Source organism: Vanellus vanellus (genome assembly GCF_965231255.1).
Source record: "Vanellus vanellus genome assembly, chromosome: 7".
Lineage (NCBI taxonomy): Eukaryota > Metazoa > Chordata > Aves > Charadriiformes > Charadriidae > Vanellus > Vanellus vanellus.
This window is the reverse complement of record NC_138912.1, coordinates 34,989,342-35,009,418: the sequence shown is the minus strand read 5'-3', so window position 1 is coordinate 35,009,418 and position 20,077 is coordinate 34,989,342. Positions and strand designations below refer to the sequence as shown.

Sequence of the window (20,077 nt, the reverse complement as noted above, 5' to 3'; positions counted from 1 at the left end):
ACACACAATAGTTACTAGTTTAGACAAAGCTGATATCAAACAACTGTGCTTAATGATATCTAGATAAAGGGAAAATACTACAGTTACATATAAGAAAATGCCTTTGTGATTAGGATAGCAGAGTAGTGAGAAAGCAAGTGTAAGAAAGACAGAAGAAATTGAAGAGAAAGGATATTACAGAACCTTACAAAAAGAAAAGGTAGCTAAAAGAACTTTTTTTTTTTTTTAAGCAATTCCCTGTGAGCTTTTCTTTCTACCTCAGTTTCAGAAGAGCCATTTCGCTGTTTTTTTTCCAGACAGGGAAGTAGCCATAATTGCCATTGTCAAGTCACTTTCCTTACGTGCTGTATAGTTTAAGGATATCAAAACTTTGCTACTTCTCACCTCAGCTTTAGAGCTTTTCTAGACCCAGAAGCATCCCATAAGCTTTTTATTGTGTGTCATGTAGCAGCATGCTAAGCCATTTCCTTACCATGTCAGGATAAGCTATACCAACACCTAAGTGATTTCAGTCTAAATCTGCTGTCAGCAGGAGCCCCTGCTTCTGAAGGGGTCACAGCCCCGACAAAATTTGTGCAGAAACTGGAGGCATTCAGTAGCAGGAAGGTACCTGGACAACAGCACCAATACAGCTCATAATACTGATTTTTTAAAAGATACGTAAGAAGCTTTGACACCAACATTGAGAAAGTTATGTACAGAGCACTACTCAGATTATAAGACTTCTGCCCCTTAAGTTATTGTTGTTAAAGGTGCTAGCAGCACCCCAACACATGGTGCATTGAAGCACTTGGAATAGAACATTCCAGCCAGCTCTAGTTGTCCGTTTTCCCTTTTTTTATCTTTACTACACAATATACCAGTGCTCTCCAGTGAGGATGAGAGTCCTGATGCCGCTCCCAGTTAATTCAAAGATCTATACATTTATTCCAGTGCTAAATATATCCTGTTCTTTTAATCAGTAGTAGTATCTACTAATAAAGTGAACTACTTAAACACCTTCTATCCAACACAGAAAGAAGTTCTATGAGATTCTGGGAGACCTTAGCACATCTTAAAACCAAGATAAAAGTCTGTCATAGAAGTAATAACTGCCTTCACAGGGCTGTTTACATTTTCAGGGATGTTTTTGGTTGGTGGTGGGTTTGGGGTTTTTTGTTTTGGTTTTTTTTTTTTTTTACTGTTGTCTATCTGCTAATCTCAGAAACCTACTAATTGTAAAAACACAGAAATAGCAATAGCCAAACATTTAGCCTCAGGTAAAAATAAACAAAAATACCCACGCACTAGGTAACTCACAAAGTTGGTGCTCCAGGCTCTTATATGAAAGAAGCAGGCACTTCCCTACACTCAACTATACTGCTACCTAATGCTCCACCAACACTAGCAGAGCACTTACTGGCCTTTATACAGCTTCAGGCAATTAATTCATTTTTCGGGATGATTGGTTTCAGGTTTTATGTGTGAGCAATTGACAGGAGAAAGGAGTGTCTTTGCTGGGAGTAGCCCAGTGAAGAGCAGGCTTTTTCAGGAGGAACATCAGCGCTGCAGAGGCTGCTCAGGCTCTGAATATGCCTTGTCCCTGCTGGAGTGTTGTTCTGCAGGCAGATCCCCTTAACTAAATAATAATTTGTTCTCAGTTCTGGTGACTTTCTTCCAGGTGTTACAGGGTGCATTGTCCTAGGAGAGCTCTGTTAGGGACTGACAGATGTGAATCCCTTCTGCACTGTGCCTAAAGCTCAGTCTGGTTGCTGACAAGTACCAAAGCCTTGAGCTGGCATCTGCAGCGCACTGAAAGGTAGGGGAGAAAATTGAATGGAGATCTAACATTACTAGGATGGCCGCAAAAATGTTATACTGCTGCAGCCCATGCATTGTCCTTGCTCTCAATGCTTGCACTGTGCTGAGTGGCCATTAGCTAAGTAAATGGCATCTTCCATCTCTGGCTTGAAGAAACTGAGAACATCTTCCTCCAAGCAAATTCAAAGAGGTTGTTTTAGACATTATCCGATAAGGCCAAAGCAGGGCCCTGAAGTTTCACCAGAGGAATTATGCCTGTAGGTGTTCAGGGAAAGGTGGAGACTAATCCACAACATTGTTATCTCTATTCCTCTATTCTCTTCTTTTTACCTCTGTAGGGTGTAAACTCATCAGGAGTGAGAGGGGCTGTTTCTTACCCCTGGTCTATGCTCTGCCCTCAGACTGCAGCTCAAGGCGGTGGTAGCTGGATGGAGGTGGCCAGCTCTGCCAGCAGAGGACAAGGGTTGAGTGCATCTCAGCAGCTCCAGGGCAGGAGTCCCAGGGCTCAGCAGAACCTGCCCCTGCAGCTTCACTGGGCTGAGCTGGCTGACTGCGTGTTTAAAACAGATGTGGGACACCCACGAGGTCTGTTTCGCTGGCTCAAGCGTAAAGCAATGGTAAGTGTTTGAGGGTGACAGGAGGGAAGGGGGGAATATGGATGGGTTAATATCTGAAGATGTCATCAAGCTCCCGAGGAATGGGATGTATTGAAGGCCGTATTTATTTAATTTGTTCAGCCATCTTTTGGTGATACCTCATTAACTGAGAACAGAAAGAAATGTTGGAATCTGAGTGCGCTGTGAGTATTCATCTGTTCTAAGCTACAAATTGACTGTGAAACATCACATGGAGGCTCAGTAGTGCTCCTTGCTGTTGTCAGCGTTGATGGAGTGGCACCCTGTGAACTACAGTGTTTTCTAGTGCAGATCCGGCTGCAGTGATTCGCACATGCAATAAACTTAAATCTTCCTCATTTGTGTGCTGTAGCAACAGCCAGGATGGTACCAAGGCAGTCCTGAAGGCAATACCTGGGCACGGTGGGGTGCTGCATTCACCTGCGGTGTAAATATAGCAGTAAATTTGCAGCCTTTTTACAAGTGAGAAAGCCAGGATGCAGGAAAGGATCAGATTGGGAGTCAGTCGACAGCCCCAGATGGAGTTGTGGTGGCTGTAGACAGTCAGTGATGTATGGCAAATCACCATATAGGATGTTCATAGTAGAGCTGGGGAAGCAATCCCATCAACCACAACTCTTACTGTCATGCACCTTCGCACCCCCGGGTGTTTAATGCAGCCTTTGCACCTGCATTAAATAGATGTCTTTAAATAATCTCATTTTCCTACTGACCCTGTGTCCCATTCAGTGCTCGAGAACTGTTTTACCTCTCAAATAAATACGTGTTCAAGGAAGATGTTTTTGGTAGGACGCATTAAGAAAAGCCTTTGGAGTCTATGTAGAAGATAGGGCAGTTGGGAATCAAAAGTTAGCTTTGCAGTACAAATAACTGATGTTTGAGGAAAAACTGGTTTTCTCTTGGCTATGAATTTTCAATTTAGGAAAACTTCAAAACAAATGATGCAAGTTTCTATGAAATATAGATTCTTAATTTTTTTGTGCTGAATCCTGGAAAACATTAAATGTGACTTTCCAAATTTCTGATGAATTATGCAATTATTATGAGACAATGCTTTATGCTTGGACTTGATGGTCTTAAAGGTCCCTTCCAACCTAGACAATTCCATGATTCTCTGAATTCAGAGGAAACTGATTTTTGCCATCTCCCAAGGAAAGGTAACATAGATCTAAAAGTATACAACAAAGAATTTTAGGAAGAGCTGGTTCAATATTCATTCTGCTTAAGACTTGTGACAGTGACAAGTCATTTTGCCTTCCTCTTTCAATTTGCCTTCTTGCAAAGTGGAAATAACCATTTCTAAAAGCAGTATTTATCTGTATGGAGAAGGTGCAATTACTGCCAATACAGGCTGTGCTGCGTTTCAACCTGAAAGTTAGAAATAGCTCTGAGTAAAGATCTTAATTTTTCAGCTGACCAACGTGTATACTTTGAGGGAAGTAGGACTGAAAATATTTGGGAAAAAAAAACCCAACTGTTTAGCAATCTGTGGGATTTCAAGGATACTGTTTATACACTGTATGCATGACAGCCTTTTCAGGTGATTAAATGCCCAGCTGAAGTGGGGTATACCACTTATAGAAGCCATTTGTTGAAGATATAAACAGCACCATCAATATTTTTTTTGTCAATTATAGTGAAAGATGGAAGATGCAGTGATTCTTGAAATTGTGGAAATCTCTTTTCTTGATGCTTGAGTGGGTAGAAAACTGAGTCTTGTTTCCCCCATGTTCCTATTCCCACACCTTTGTGGCAGGACGTGGTTGCCTCTTCCAGGTGGGCTCAGGTGGTTAATGTCGGCTCCACGTGCAATTTGAGTGAAAGAGGATGGACCCAGCAGGTCCTATCTGGTGTCAGGGTTGTTTTTCCTTTGTTGGGATGGCTCAATTTTTTGTCTTTGCCTGTAAATCTTGGTGGCTGACCAATTCAGCCACCGTATTTACTGTGAAAGCTGCACTGGGGCCATGAAGGAGTGCATTAGGGGAGTTTGCCAGCCGAAGGTTTCCCAATAAAAGCCTCCTTCCCTGGGGCTCAGCCGAGAGGGGTTTTGCTTCATTTTGTTTTTTTCTGGACTTCTCCAGCTTGAAAGTGTCATCTCTGCTTTGGTGTTGTCCATGGGCACCCAGCCCTGAGTGGTGTTGCTGAGCTCAAAGAGGACCTTCTTGGAGTAATCTATAAGAAGAGGCTTCCTTATGCCATTTTCTTCAGAAGATGCACCGATTCATACTACCCCTAATCCTTTAAATCCTGTGAATTTTGGTGCTTTGAATTTTCTGTTTAAGTATTGCATAATATTTATCAAGAAAACAGAGGAGGTGTTGCTTTGAAAGGGGAATTAATGCATTGGTGTGACACCTGCTAAGGCTTCTGAGAAAAGAAGAAGTCCTACTGAAGAGTGGTAGGGCACAGACTGGCTAAAAGTTAGTTTCTAGGCTATCTTCAGGCCTTGGGCCACAGCACTGTTACTTTATGTTCTGTTGCAGCCAGAGGCTCTGAGCTGACTTAGCCACATCCTGAGCATTTAGCGCTCCCCCAGTTTCCAGCACTTTGTGGAGAAACAAGGAGAGAGGGAGGAAGGAAAGAAGAAACGGGGAAGTGAACAGAAACCAAGAAAATAAGTTGCTGAAGGTGGAAAGCGCGTTCAGCAACCTGTGGGTCTGTGGTACGCTAATCTATCTGAACATAGTCATTTTGACCTTCCTAAAGCATACATGGACTAAAAAAAAAGCTGTTCAAAGCTGAATAACTGGAAGAGGAGAGCTGAGATGTGGGGTGACTGGGGAGTGAAGCTGCCCTGATGATATGCCAAGGCTCCCCCTTACGTTCTCTTCTCCTGGTCTACGTGAAAAGCCATTTGAGCAACACTGGGCTTGATGGAGTGATGGGGAGCTGGGCAAAGGTCCTGCCCTTCTCTCCTGGCAGCTGACCATGGGATTCAACATCTCAACATGGACCTTACTTGATATTACTGGTATTTTCAAGTGATAATAACCATAAAAACAATACAACATTGAACAATAGTCTTTAGTGAGCTCTAATCCAGAATTCTGGTGCCAGCACTTTGTGACATGAATTTTTGGAACAAATTGAAAATACTTAATATTTTGGTGTTATATGATAAATTTACAAGTTCAGCCTATTAGAATCACGTAACTTGGCTTTTTTTGGCATATTTTGTGGTTTGTTGCACACTAATGTAATCTCCTTAAGTGTATAATGCAGTAATAATCTCAAATTACTCTTTGGCTAAACAAGAGGGAATCTAATAAAACCATAAAGAGTTCTGATATGATTAATACTTATTTAGTTGTCCCTGTAACTTCTTTTCATACCATATGAGTAATTTCTCTGTACTTATATACTTTTCGCGTGTTCTGGAAGACTTCGGGATCTTATTGTCAGTTGTAGTGTGACCCTGAAATGTGGATGAATATCTCATTCGGCTCAAAGGCACCGTGGTTTCTTCTACAGCTTCTGAGGAGCACACCTCCATGCGTTCCTGGGCTACTACCAATGGGATGCCAGGCAGCTGTAGGTTCTTATGGATGTGTTATGTCTCCTAAGTTATTCTAATATTGTGAGCAAATTTACGGTGAATGATGAATTGATTTTTTTCTTTTTTGCTTTGTTAATTAACTTCTCTGGTACCAGGAGCTATTTGTTCCACTGAAATATACTTGAATGCGCTAAGTTGGCACGCCTGATTTATTGCCTTTGGCCTCATGATCTATTTTTCTTTGGTTTGGGTTTTTTTTTTTTTCTTTTGTCAAAAACGCGCTGCTCAAATGTGCTTTCTGGTGGTAGACGGACGATCATTAACCCGCTCTCTGGAGAGTGAGGGAAGAGAGGCAGAAGTTCACGAAAGCTCTAGATAACGCGAAGGGAAAAGAAAAACTCTTAAAAACGCCCCACCAACTCTGCAAACATGGCATGCCTACGGGCTTTAGGGATTAAAAAAAAAAGGCAATAAACGAATGGCGATGGCTACAGAACATGGCTTCGTGAGGGGCTGCAGCCCAAGCTCTCCATTGAAGCACACGTGTTATGCCTATAAAAGCTTATGAGGCGACCTCCGCGGGAGACAATCGTCCTGCGGCACCGGCACTCGGGCACCCCGCAGGGGTCCCGGGGCCGCCCCAGCCTGAGTGCCGATGCCCCCTTGGCCGGACTCTTTGCCGCGCGGCGGCGGCGGCGGCCGCTCATCCCCCTCCACTCTCCCCGCGCGCTGCCTGGCGGAGGGAGACGGCGCGTGGTGCCGGTCTCCATGGCAGTGGGCTGCGTGGGCGGAGTGGTCGGGGCCGCAGCGCGGCGGTGAGGGAGCGCGCGCCCCCGGCCGCTCCCCCCGCCTGCCCGCCCGCCCCTCGGTGTTTGTGTCAGGCGGCGGCGGCGGAGCGGCCCCGGCCCGGCCGAGGGGTGCCGACCCAGCCCGCCGCTGAGGCGAGAAGCCCCCGCGCCTGTGTCGTTTCCCCCGTCGTCGTCCCCCCCCCCCCCCCCCCCGCTACCCCGCGCCGTTCTCCCGCCATGGGCGGCCCGTAGAGGAGCGGGCTCGGCGGCTGGTGCGGTGCCTGCGCGGCGGCCATGGCGGTGGCGGTGGAGACGCGGCCGGAGCTGGTGGGGAAGCGGTTCCTGTGCGTCGGAGGCGGCGGCGAGGAGCCGCCGGAGAGCGGGCGGTGGCGGGCCGGGGTCATCCGCGCCGTCTCCCAGCGGGACTCCCACAGCCCCGACCTGGCGGTAAGAGCCGCGTCCCGGGCCGGGGGGGGGGTGGTGGTGGTGGTGGTGGTGCTGCGGCGGGGCCGAGGCGCGGGGCCTGCGGGGGCACCCCGGGCGGGCCCGGCGTGACACGGCCCCTTCGCCTTTGTGGGGGGCGGCGGCCGGTGTGGGGGGACCGGTGCGTGTCGGCGCCCCGCCGGCGGGGACGGCTGGCGTGGAGCCCTCACCGCCGCCGGGGGTCGAGGCCGGGGCCAGGCGCCTTTCCCCTCGGCGTTGGGGGGGCACGGACACGGAGGCGGCGGCCCCCTTCGTGCCCCTGGGAAGGCGCGGCTGAGGGTGCTGGCCGTGCGGCCGGCTCCGGCTGCAGCCGCGGTAGGGGAGGGCGAATACCTGGCCTGGCCAGCCAGGGGGAAAAATCAGTCTGCCGCTGGAGCGGCAGGGCTCGGGGCTGGGGGGAGAATGCGTCTGTTCCCGGGAAACGCAGAAACTGTCGTCATGTAGCACCGACCCAGCGGGTCTTACGTACTGGACGCGGTAGCGAACGTTGTTATTAAAAGAATGTCATTGTTTCCCTTCCTTTTATGTCTGCTGTCACTGTTTTCCTAAAGGGTGTAGGAATGTGCGTGGAGGTTCGTGAAGGAGCGAGGATATGTTCTGTTGTGCTCAGACACACTCTCACTTTGGGGGGGTGGAGGGAAACACGACCAGGATTTCCTTGGGTTAGTGTTCTGAATGCATAAATCTGTAAAATGGAGTTTTATTGTGCTCCGTGGACTTGGTCATTAATTTATTTGTGAATTCTGTGCTCGAATGAGTGCTGTGTTACTGCAGTGGCTGTCTCCTTCCATGTTTTTATGTTATTTGGTGCTTCTGAAAGCACATTTAAAAATATCACGACTATGTAAATGGGCATTACGTAGGCTTAAAAAAAAGGAATCACCGAACTGCGCTGGGCAATCCATATTGCTGCTGGTAAGGGGGAGGCATTCACAGCCAAACACGGTTCGGGGTGCAGTGTTGCCTTTTTTACAGACTCATCAAGCAAACAATTATCTGGTTTTAGAGATTGTTGTTTGCTTGGTGTGAGAAGTGTGATTCACAAAATGAAGAATTCTTGCTTTCATGTGTCTCAGGCTTTAAGCTTTGTTTTAGAAATAGAATCTATGTGACACTTGAAATGCCACTTTTTTTACTGTGTTGTGGGTTGCTTTTTTTTTCCCCGGTCTCCAGCTATAATTCAAGTAATGTGCTGTTCATGCCCTTCTTTATGAAATGGCCCTGTGTTGTCAACATTTGGTTATATGTAAGAATCGTCTAGAATGTTTTATTTTTAGAACCTATTTTGGATGCTATTCTTGCAGGGTAGTATTCTTTAGAATTTATATACAATTATGGAAACATTGAGTAACCTTTAAGGAGATGTTTACTAACATTTACAAGTTGGAGCCATAATTTGTAAACTCTAGGGGCAGAGCTGACAAAGAGGGAAAGGGTGCTAAAACAAGGCATTTCAGGGGTTGTATCCATTATGTTAAAATGGATAATGTATGCTGCCTATTGTAAGTACTTGCTCCTCTTCCTAACTTTGGTATCAGAGTGTTTTTCTCTTCAGATACTCTTCTGTTACAATTCTTGGTAATTTAAGGAAAAACTGTCTGGTTTCTGAGGCAGGATGACTAAGGGTATGCCCGCATGTTGTAGCGGAGCGCCATTTGGACGGATCCAAACTAGCTGAGAGGCAGGATGGATGCTCCAGCCTGCACTTTAGCCTGGGTGCAGTGCAGTGGTAACGTGGCCATATTCCTTCTGGTATTTGAGCTAGCTACACAGCACTGCATTATGCTATGTAGATATACTCCTAGTCTCACCTAGGAGTGCTGGAAGCCTGGGAAGGTTTTGGAAATACTGTCTAGGTCTAACGAGTCCCAGACTAGTACTTAACTACTGGAGCATCATTGCCCCCTCTAAGTGTAACGCTTGTTTTTTGTGTTACCTGTTCTCTGTCCTCAGGGCACAAATGAGTATAAATCAGAAAGGGAGTGGGTAGAGGAAGAAACAATAAGGTTTCTGTTAGCAACAGGTAGTTTCTGTGGGTTAGGCTCTACTTTTGCATTTGTAATTAACATTATGCTCTAATTAGTTGATATTTGCTAATGTGAGTATCCTCTTCTGCTGCCCCCAATGAAGGACAAGGGCATTTTTCTGCTAGCCGTGTTCCACATGTACTATTCTAGATGGAGTGAGCGCTGCTGCTATCCTTCCCTGGCTTTTGTTTTGAGGTGGCCATCCCTGTGAATAGCTCCAGACCCTTCTGCTACTTGTCAGTGGAGTGAAATGGTAATTCTTGTTGACACTTTCATTGCTGCCCACAGGGTGCAGCATAAAAATGTTGAAATTGACTTTTTGTCAATTTTGTGTATTCCTGGTTCTTCTGAGCAGGATGGACTTGTAGAAATACAGAAGATGCCCTCAGCCACAGGAAGGGAGGAGGGCAGCAGTGGGCATTTTCAAGATGCTTTGCAACTGACCAGAAGTGAGTTACCTTTTAATCCTGTCTTTGGAAGGAAGTATCATTTACATTGCCTTTGTGTCTTTTCTTCCTTAGTGTGTGAATCTTCTAGTCAGTTTCAACCAATTTAAAAACTGGGAGAGGTCTGAGAAAGATTGCCTTGCCCCAGTCTGTGAAAGTTGACATTGGAGGGGCCGTGAGAGCCCTCCTCCAAAAAAATCATAAAGGCAAGGAGGTCACGGCATTTTGTGCGCTCCTTCTGGAAGCGAAGAGGTGGTCTCCAGCTGGCCAGCCAGCATGCAGTGAGCTTCAAACCAGCTACAGCATATGCTGCCTCTTGCTTAATGCTGTACAGGTAGGTAGGTGATGGGGGATGGAGCTGATGGTATGTGAAGGTGGGTTTAAGGGCACGAGAAAGAGCAGAGTGTTAACAAAAGCATGAGAGCAAGTGTGAGTATTTGGATATGGGAATATATGAACAAATGGAGAGTTTTATGAGGTGAAGGATCTCAGGGAGACATGGGCAAGCGTAGAGGCAACTGACATAATTGACATTAAGTGGCCACAGGGCTTGTAGGAGCAAATCTGCAGGAAACCAAGCTTCATTAGTTCTGCTGTAAACAGAGCTACTCATTAAATCAGGAACTCCAGACCTGAAGGCTGGAATAGCTGCTTTCCGTTGGTGAGCAGGCGAATGAAAACTCCAGTTTTCATATGCTGCTAGGTTTGTTTCATGATTGTATTTTCATAACTAAATTAATGAACATTTTCGTGGCTGAAATTATTATCCTGGTAAGAAAATGAAGAAAAGAACTCAGTTATCCAGTGTCGTCTTCCTGATAGGTCTCTCCTACTCCATGAAAGTATGTTAAATTACTCTTTCCTTATACTTTTCATGATTGCAGCATAGCAGATACGTAGTCTCTGTTTGTTCCTAAAATGGATTTATTTATTTATTTTTAAGAAAGAAAGAGAACAGTATCAAAATGTCTTTTTCTCCCACTGTTTTACGGGAATTTTGCCTTCTTCAGCTTTCCTATTAAGTTACCACTATTGGAGACTATGGTGAGAACAACTGACACTGGTTGCAAGTACTGTTGGTCTTCTGGAAGATGAATGTTCTCCCCATGATATGCAGATCCTTCTTGCCAGGATTTGGAACCCTTGCCTCTTTCTTAGTCATCCTGTAATGTTCACAGATGTTTAAAACCACCTGCTACACAATGTATAAAATTTAATCCAGCAGTTTTCTTGATGATTTTCATGGGCCACAACTTGATAGTTAGAACTCTTGATCTTTCATTCTTGAACATACCTGTTGCATGAAAAGCATTTATTTAAAAATAAAAATACAAGCAAGAAGACATTTTATATACTTATATGTATTTGTGTGTGTGTATTTTTATATGTATATATATGCGTGTGTGTGTTTTTTCCTAGTCATTGAGAGAATTCATAACTATTTTTCTGCTTAAGTAACAGCGAGTGTTATTAGAGGAAGCTGAGAACGCTATTTTTCCTTGCTGCTAACTGCCTGGAAAAGCCTGTGTGCTGCTCTGATTGCAGTGATAACTCTAGGCAAATAAAGAAACAGGCTGGGAGGAAAGAGGTGGAGTCAACGCCATATGATCTCCCTGGTCTTTGCTGTCCCATAAGAGTTGCTTTCTGGGCCACAGGTTGCAAAATTTCTATTTAATCGCTACGGCGAAGATTTGATACGGTGATGGCAGAGTTGTTTTCCTGTATTGTGCTTAAAAAGTGATTATTTAGAGGAGTAAATTTTTTAAAATGTAAATCAAATTATTAAAGGTATTTCGCTTACCAGAAGTGCTTCAGAGTTCTGTAACATTCCGTGGTTCTGCAGTTGTATATTGGATATAGTCATATATTCAGCTGTGTATTTTCTCCACATGAAAGAGAAAATGGAAATAAGCTTTTAAACACGTAATGTGCAGCCCTTAATAAAAAATATAGGTGTAAGTTGCAGTGATTTGTATGTACTTATTTATTGATATGTGAATTTTGCTGCCGTGACATCCATGGATTGGAAGATAAATTCAAGAATTGAGTACTTTGGTGGTCTTTACTGTTTTACGATAGGCAGATGTAACATTTAGTAATTGTTCATAGGGGAATATATTGTGGCAATAAATCACTGTGTTAGATCTCCTTCTAAACCCCTAAATATTAGTGATAGTTTGAAGCAGTTTGATTTTTATTTACAGTCAAATTAGTAAGATATAGTGGGGAAAGCAATACATTAATAGTTTGGTAAATTATATATTTTTTTTTTTTAGTATCTCATCTTTGGTAATTTACAAACAAGGAATTGTTAAAAGTTCAGTATGTCTGGTAAAACCATTTGAAGATAATAGTGGTAGACTTCATGTGTCTATTTTAACTGAATTTGCCCTTGCTTATCAGTAAAATGGAAATTCACGAAATGTAATGGAAACTTATCACTACTGTATTTCAGATAACATGAAAATAATTTGAAATAATTGCTGACATTTTGAAAATAAAAGATACTTCAGAGAAGTACTCCATATGCTGATAGTTTCTCACTAAAAGATGAAGTTAAATTTGCCTTCGCTGTGTGTGGAGCTGGTCTTACCCAGTCTTTTTACGACCTGTAATTGTTTTAATCTTCCTGCTTCTGCATTCCCAAGCTTTCTGAAAGTGATATGGTTTTGTCATATGGGACCAGAATTGCACTTCTGTAGGTTACATTTGTTTTCTGCCATATATTGATTTTTACTGCAGTGTTTTGCATGTTGTCCTCCGTTCTGCCTTCACAAAGCTAGCATATAAGGAGAAACTGAACGTATTAATTTTTTGAATGCATTTGAGCTAATGTGTTTAAAAATGAAATAGTTTTTTTCATTCCTTATTTTAGAAGTACATGCTCTGCAGCTTTGACTTGTTAACCTTGAAATAAACTGGAAGATGCAGAAAAATCTTCAGTAAAATTATTGTATAAAGTAAATAAAGAAATATGCTTTAAACTACTTGTGCGTAGCTTGTTGGTGGTTAATGGAATTTAACAATACTACATGTTTCTGTACTAGCATCTGGGTTAAAGATGAAGAACAAGTTGTTGGTGAGGAGCCTATCACGTTATTTACTCCAGCTATTGGAGATGATGCTAAAAACATGCCGGAGTTTATCACATCACTACTGCCTCTGGATCCAGACAAGGAATGTCGTTGTAGGGTGCATTTTGTGTGTGTTTTCAAGTTGGTTTGAAAGGAGTGGGAGAAGCTCAAAATGCAACAGGGATTTAGACAATTTTCCGTTGTTTCTACTGTTCTGTATCAGTATTGAAGCCAACAAGAGTCTTGTAAGTCTTGGTGCATATCAGCTGGGCAATCTTTTCTTGGCTCAGCAGTAAAGAAAACTTCCTATTTCCTTTCTGTGTTTCTAATAAGACTGAGCTTGTCATCCTGTGCCTGTGAATGTCACCTCATCTGTCTTCCAGAGTTAGTTCAGTTAGTGTTCAGGAAGGAGTCTCTCTTTAATAGTAATTTGACAAAAACATCAAATACAGGAATGTTCCTGTGAAATTGACTGCAAGGATTCAATGCTCTATAGTCTTCCCTTCCCCCATCTTTGCTGTTGTACTACTAGAAACCTGAATATGATGTAGATCAACAGGTAAATATACTTACACTGATGGATTTTGAGGAAGGTTTGTTTGAATGTCAGGATTGCAAACAGAATTTAGGTGTCCCAAGATAGGGATTAATCAGTTTATTAATTTGCCACATAGTTGCAAAGTATGCAGCAGTGAACAAAATATGGAAAAAGGAAGGTTTGATCCTCTACTTAAATATTTCAGGAGGCTTTAAGAAAGATATATTGGGTATTTTCTTAATCAAAAAGCATTTACTTTTGCCTTTTATGTGCCCTGTGTACAAATAATGTATTATTCCACATCCGTATTACATCAGATTTTTCTTGTTCTAGAACTTTGTGTGAATCTTTGGAGGTATCTCAAAAAAACAGGGCATAGGCAGCTCAAAGAGTTTAAAAGAATGAGTAGTCATTTTATAAGAAGCCATTCTTTCTGTGCCGATGACAAGATCTCAAAACCTGCTTGAGAACAGCGTAACTGTTCTTTCATGTCAAACTGAGCAAATTTTAGAAGTGGTACTTTTAAAATTTGGCCAAAAATAAGCTCGACCTTCTTCTGGTCCTACTACGAGTGAATTGTAGAGATGCTTAGTTCCATCAGTGATCTCTAATCTCTTCTGGGATCAGACTTGACCTTGCCTTTCAGTAGGATTCAGTAAGCTGCTTCTGTTGGAAGAAAATAAGTATTGATCATCTGAGAAGCTTACCTGAAGTTGGCAAAAAGGTGGCTGTCTCAGAAGAGACACTGCTGTGACATGCTCTTATTGCCCACTTTTGTGCTTTGGGCACTGACATCCAGCATTGCTGCAGGGATGGTTTCCCTCCTAGGCCTACTAGGTAGGGACTGAGGCCTGCTCTGCTTGGGGATGTGCAACCAGCTTGTTCTTTGAAGCTGGTGGACAATTCTAAGCTAAACTAGTGCTATGTTGCTTCATTATATTGACTTATCCAGAAAGTTACTATTGTTAGTGGATGCTATTCCCATGTACCACTAACTTTCATGTTATAAGATGGAATGAGAGCAGGGGAGCCAAAAGAACCTTGGACGTTTTGCTGTGTTTCGCTTTCTAGTAATTTTCTTAAAAATATTTTCCCTGATTTCTTAAATTATTTTGCTGTAACTTTAAACAACTCTTACTGCTTTGCAGAATTAAGTGGAATGGAGCAACCTAATCTGCTTGTGAGGAAGTTGCCTCCATGTGCGTATAGAAACTGGGTTTGAGCTAATTCGTGTACTCCGTTCAGAGCTTTATGGGCACAAAAGATGCAGGGTAGGTGTTAAGGTGCTTAGCTTGACCCTCCCATGGCAACATTTTTAGAAGTTTTGGAGGCTGTGGTTCCACAAACATTTCTCTTGGTGGCACTGCTGGCTTAATTTTTTTAACCCTGAGCAGTTTCCTGATCCGTTCACCATATGGCACTTCAAGCAGTTGTACTGAGGCTGAGGAGGTGGTATGAGATCAATCAGAGGCAAATGACTGAGGGTAGGAGCAGCTTAGGCTGGCATCATTTCCAGGAGAAATGTCTTTGGACCATGGCCGGAATGAAGTAGTGAGAACTAGCTTAAATATTTTTGTGAGAGTTGCAGTCACTGTAACTAGTAAATGTGTCCTAACCTGCTCAGCTGTAGAGTGCAGGGATTTTGTACTGCAGTTGAATTAATGATTTTTATTCACTCAGTATGAATAATTTATTCTTTAACTTGAATAAGGAAATATATGTTCAGAATAACCCATAACAGGATCATTTGATGACTGTTGATGCTATACGTATTTGCAAGGGCAAGTTTTGGAAGAATAGATGTGCAGTCAAATGCTTTGAGGGAAACTTAAGCATCTATATGTTAAAATGCATACACCTCAGTAAAATACTACATATAATATTTCTGCATAAATATGATGATCTCTGAGTGTTCTGATCAGCACTGTAACGTAGATGTTGAAATGATTAAGTTAGGCTTTGCTGCGAGTGACTTACTGCTAGGTAGACACTGTAGTAGTTAAGTTGACTCACCAGCATTTTACTTTTTTGCTGAGGAAACAGGACTCTTTAAATTGATGGTTTAAAATCTGGAGTATGATTGCTCAGTGGAAGAGAGAACATTTGCTGAGTCACTGCCAGGTGGCCCAAGTCAAATCTCTCTGCTCCTGCATGTCTGGTGAGGTGGGCCTGGAAAGCTGTATTTTGGATGGGCATTGGAAAAGACACTTTGTTTTGAAACAGTCCTCCAGCTTATTTCCTTATTTCTTGCTCTTCTTGGCTTCTCTTCTTTCCTGAAACACAGAATGTAAACTTACTACCTTTCAAAACCAAACAAAGCAACCCGAAAGCTGATATCAAACAGACAAAGAAATTTGCTGGGATAATCGTAGGAAATATGTGATTTAAACTGTTGGGTTAGTATAGAAAATCTTGGAGAAAGAGTGACGGGAAATCAGTAGTGAACTCTTAAATTGGAGTTTGTCATTAATCTGTAGTTTTTCTTGCATCCTAATTCTTCCTAAAGCAAAACTCAAAGGCTTCCGTTTGGCAGCCTTGGTTATCATCAAAGGCAGGAGCGAATATGTGCAAGCAAGGCATGGTGTGAGCAGCTAAGAGGTTAATGACTTTTGGGCTATAGACCCACGGTGATATTGAAAGAATTAGGAGCCCACAGTGGTCTAGTGCCAACATTTCAGTCAAAAATACAGAAGCTGATGCGGTCAAAGACTGAATGTGAACGAGGTACTGTAGTCTTAAGAGATGTTGTTGCGACACTTAGCTGTCGTTCCTCTGCAATTCTGGCACATAGCTGCACTTCCTCAGTGTTTCATTATGGTGATTTAGAGCTCAGGCACTTCATCCAGCAGAGGTCTTTGGATTTTGTAGCCCTTGCTGGCCTTTTCCTAAATGAATTTGTAGGAAACCTTTTTGAATCCCTGTCAACTTTTCAACATTCTCTGACAAAGAAGGGTCAGGCTTTAACTCGGAATTGTAGTCGGGATTGCTTGCTGTTGTTTCAGGCATGCTTTGGTTCCTGTGTTGTGAGGTACAAGTAAACAATCACCGCTTGTTTGCCGTTTGCATGCTGCTCATGATTTTATTAGCTCTGCTGTACTACTTCATACTCCTCTCAGAGCATGTAAATGTGGCGGTTTTCCTTTACTGTTTCTTAACCCGAGAGACTTGGGAGGTACCTCTTCTGTCTGTCAGTCCCTACCAACCCTGTCCAAATAAATGTCTGTCTGAACCAGATTATTCCAAAGAATGTGCAGTTTGTTAGCGTATCTTAAATGGCTATCTGTACTGAGGTGTGTATCTTTACATTATTTCCTTTCTGCAGATTGTTCAGAATAGATTTAATTTAATACTGTCAAGTTGAGTTTAAATTTTTTTCAGGAAATAAAGTAACATTTTAAATGAGTTTTAAGTTGTATTTCTCTGCTGGAGTATATTGATGATTTTTTTTTTTTTTTCTTTTTTTTCAGCTATGGCAACCAAATTGTCTGTTGCAGGTCAATTTCTATTTAATATACCCAGGTATTGGTCAAACCTTGGTGGTAATCTATTTAATAACAATTAAGCAGTGAGTAAAGCTTTTTTTTTTTTTTTTTTTTTTTTTTAAAAAAAAGGTGGAGGGTGGTATTAAAATACTACTGGCTTGCTAATCCAGGTGGGCTGTCCTAAATATACCTGATCCTTCTGTATTCTGTCATATTTTAACATTTGTATGTAGGTCAGAACATGACATGACTATTTTTAGACAATGTCATGACCACTTCTTAATTTGGTGGGTAGCTTTTATGTATAATGGGGTACTTATTGCCTTCTGCATGATATCCTTCTGCATGATATTTTAGAAGGGATAATCAATTTTGACTCATTGAAAGAAATTTTATATAAATAGACAATGTTTCAAGTGCTTTGCTACTTTTTACCGTATTTTTCCGTTAGAAATTTTTAGTCTAGATTAATCTGCTCTTGTTACCTATAGCTTTTTACAAAATTTCAACTTACTGAAAGTCAGGCCTAAGACTACATAAAGTATAAAATGAAAAGTCTCGTTTGATAAATTATTAATTAACTAACGTACTTTCTAATTCCATCAGATGGCTTCTTTTGAAACTGAAAGTAGTATTGACATAAAGCATTGTAAAGATTTTTATTTTTTAAAATGGAAAGATTTGGCTTCCTGTTGACACTTGGAAAAATGGCTTGCTGGCACTACTTAATCTTTTTTTTTTTTTTTTTTTGAGTTCTGTAATAGTGTCTTGTCCAGATAAAGTGAGATGTGTGTGTACACTTTGGCATATTTTTTCCTGTGCCAGAATTTTTTTTTACATTGAATGGATTTTCCGTTATCCAATTTTGATTTTTTTTTTTTTTTTAATATTTTAGCTTTCAGATACATTTGAGCATAGTTCATGTTTCAGTAACATGGCAAAGTTGGTTGCTGCTCACTGACTGGTTTCAAACGTGGTGAACAGAATACAAGTCTTAAGTTTGCCCATATGTTACTTTTCTGCTAAAATAATGAGCAATAAAGAGCTAAGTAATGGCAGAACTTAATAGGGCCCTTCAGTTGTTACAGACTTCATCCATTTCAAAGGTATCTCCAGAGGGTTCTTAGGTTCGTTGGCTGAAGAAAAAGGATGGCATTCAATACCCTTTTATGTTTTTTTCTAAGATGTGTTTTGTGTTATGATAGTCTACCCATTTCCAGCTACCTGGAACTTGTGAGTTCAGGAATGTTTACTGGTGTATATGAAAGTTTAGTGCTTCAATGGAAATGAGCAATTAGTTCTGTGTCTGTGTTTTTCCTTCCTTTCTTACAGAAGTCTGGTTTTGATCTGGAGTTTAGCATGCCTGTGCTTTAAGAAATATGTCTTTAGCTGAGAAAAGGACAATGTAAGGACATGCAGAATGGCCCTTAGGGATCTTAGGACTGAGTTAGCCAGTATTTGGAGGGAGGGAAGAATGCAAAAGAACATATTTTATTATTATTATTATTATTATTATTATTATTATTATTATTATTATTATTAATTATTATTTGCTGAAGACCTTTTGATCGGTTCTTGAGCTTTCCTTGATCAGTGCTTCTTATGGAAAGAGTGGGCAGGCACATACAGGAACAAGAGTGTGTGGGTCAATCAGCAGAGGAGGCGAGGAAAGAAGAGAGGACCATGATGGCTTAAATGTAGAAACCCATACATAGTTTGATACAGATTGGCAAAAAGAAGGCTCCTTCTGTCTGCGTAAAAGTCAGCATCCCTTCCTGTGAGGCTTCTGGCTCCTGAAGAAGTGGGTCCATTCTCTAACACAAAGAAATATTAAGAAATCTGTAAAGAAAAAAAAATCTAAATGTTGAAGCTCAATACCTGCGTTCACAGTTTTTCTCAAATCTAATGGTTGCTTAAACTCGGAAAAAAACATCTCAAAAAGCATTGATTATTTAAAGTCAGAGAGCAGAGATGAAGCTGGTATTGCCATTTGCTGTTTAATTAATCATAGCTTGGGCCGTGTGCAGTTCTTGTTCCTCAGGCTGTCAGTTTGGCATGTCTCAGGACAGTTGTAGAACTGAGCTTTTTTGCAGCTATTTTTAATTGCTTTGTTTCCTTCTCTTCCCAGGACTTACCTGCAGCTTGTTACTTGGCAGATTTTCACTGTAAGGGAGACTCATTTGTAACATAGCAGGCATGCGCTGCTCATCCGTGGGACTGCATGTATGGGTTGGAGAGCCTGAGCTCGAACCTTACTTTATAGCAGGGTAGCTGGGCTAGGTAACTGTAGACTGGCAATCTGCGTACTGTGGAGAATAACACAGCAGCAAAATTATGGGAGTTGGGAAGTTAGCTCTTACAAACTGCTTCCCTAATACATATTGTGGTGTAGGGAGATGTTGCCTGATACTGTGGTAGGTTTGGACTACCTGTGGATCACAGAAAAGTGATTCTGAGCGTATCTGTGCTAATGCAGTCAAGTTGTCTCTGAATTTGTGCTGCTTGGTTGGCTGCCCTTTCAGCTGATCTTTAACTAAAGCTGCTGTTGAATTCTTAGTTATGAGAGCTCAAACAGGCAGGTAGCCTTGATGGGGATTAGTTTATCAGATGTCTAGTAAAGTGCAAACTCTGACTGCAGCTTTATCCACCCTCGGGCTATTCATACTCTTTCTACAGTGTGAACTTGTTTTCTGAACCAAGGGAGCTACAGAATTAACCTTTTCCTTCAGTGTGGAGGTTTTTTTTTTTTCCCTTCAGAGCTTAGAAGACAATGGTGTCTAACTTAAATATACGAGAGTGTCACTGAAAGCTACTTTTTAATTAATACCAGGTGCTTTCCTCACTGCATCACTGTTGGCTTTGCCCACATCCCATGCATTTCTGTATTGGGCCTGTCAGCTGGGCAATGGCAGCACAAAGTTTGGAACTGCAGGAGTGCTGATTCGGCAAGCAGCTGGCTTGCCCATCAGCAAAGTGTATGGATTTGCAAGTCACTCGTTTTACAAGCCTCCCATAAGAAATTCATGTGTGGACAGAAGCTTCCAGATCTTCTGAAATTTGGCACTAGTTTAAAGTTAATGGGGAAGTGTTGATGGGAAAACATGCTTGAAAAAAATATATACCTAGAAACAGTAGTAGAAAGTAATAAAAAAAAAAAAAGTCCGGTAACGAGATATTGTCTACTAGTATTGGCAAAACTAGCGGTGTTTTGTAAGAAAATGTATCTATCCATGTTGCTACAGAACTTGAAAATTGCTGTTGTAGTACTTGTGCAGCACAGTATGCAGGACTTTACCTCGGCCATGTTT

The 20,077-nt window shown here is 42.0% G+C and overlaps 1 protein-coding gene across 1 annotated transcript in view; it reads left to right on the top strand.

The window, feature by feature from the left end:
* The first annotated feature begins 6,923 nt into the window (after positions 1 to 6,923).
* JMJD1C (jumonji domain containing 1C) overlaps positions 6,924 to 20,077 on the top strand; it is a 170,474-nt gene continuing 157,320 nt past the window's right edge. The window contains exon 1 of the mRNA XM_082486184.1: positions 6,924 to 7,166. Coding sequence (XP_082342310.1) covers positions 7,014 to 7,166 — 153 coding nt within the window. The 5' untranslated portion in view covers positions 6,924 to 7,013. The remainder of the gene's footprint in view (positions 7,167 to 20,077) is intronic.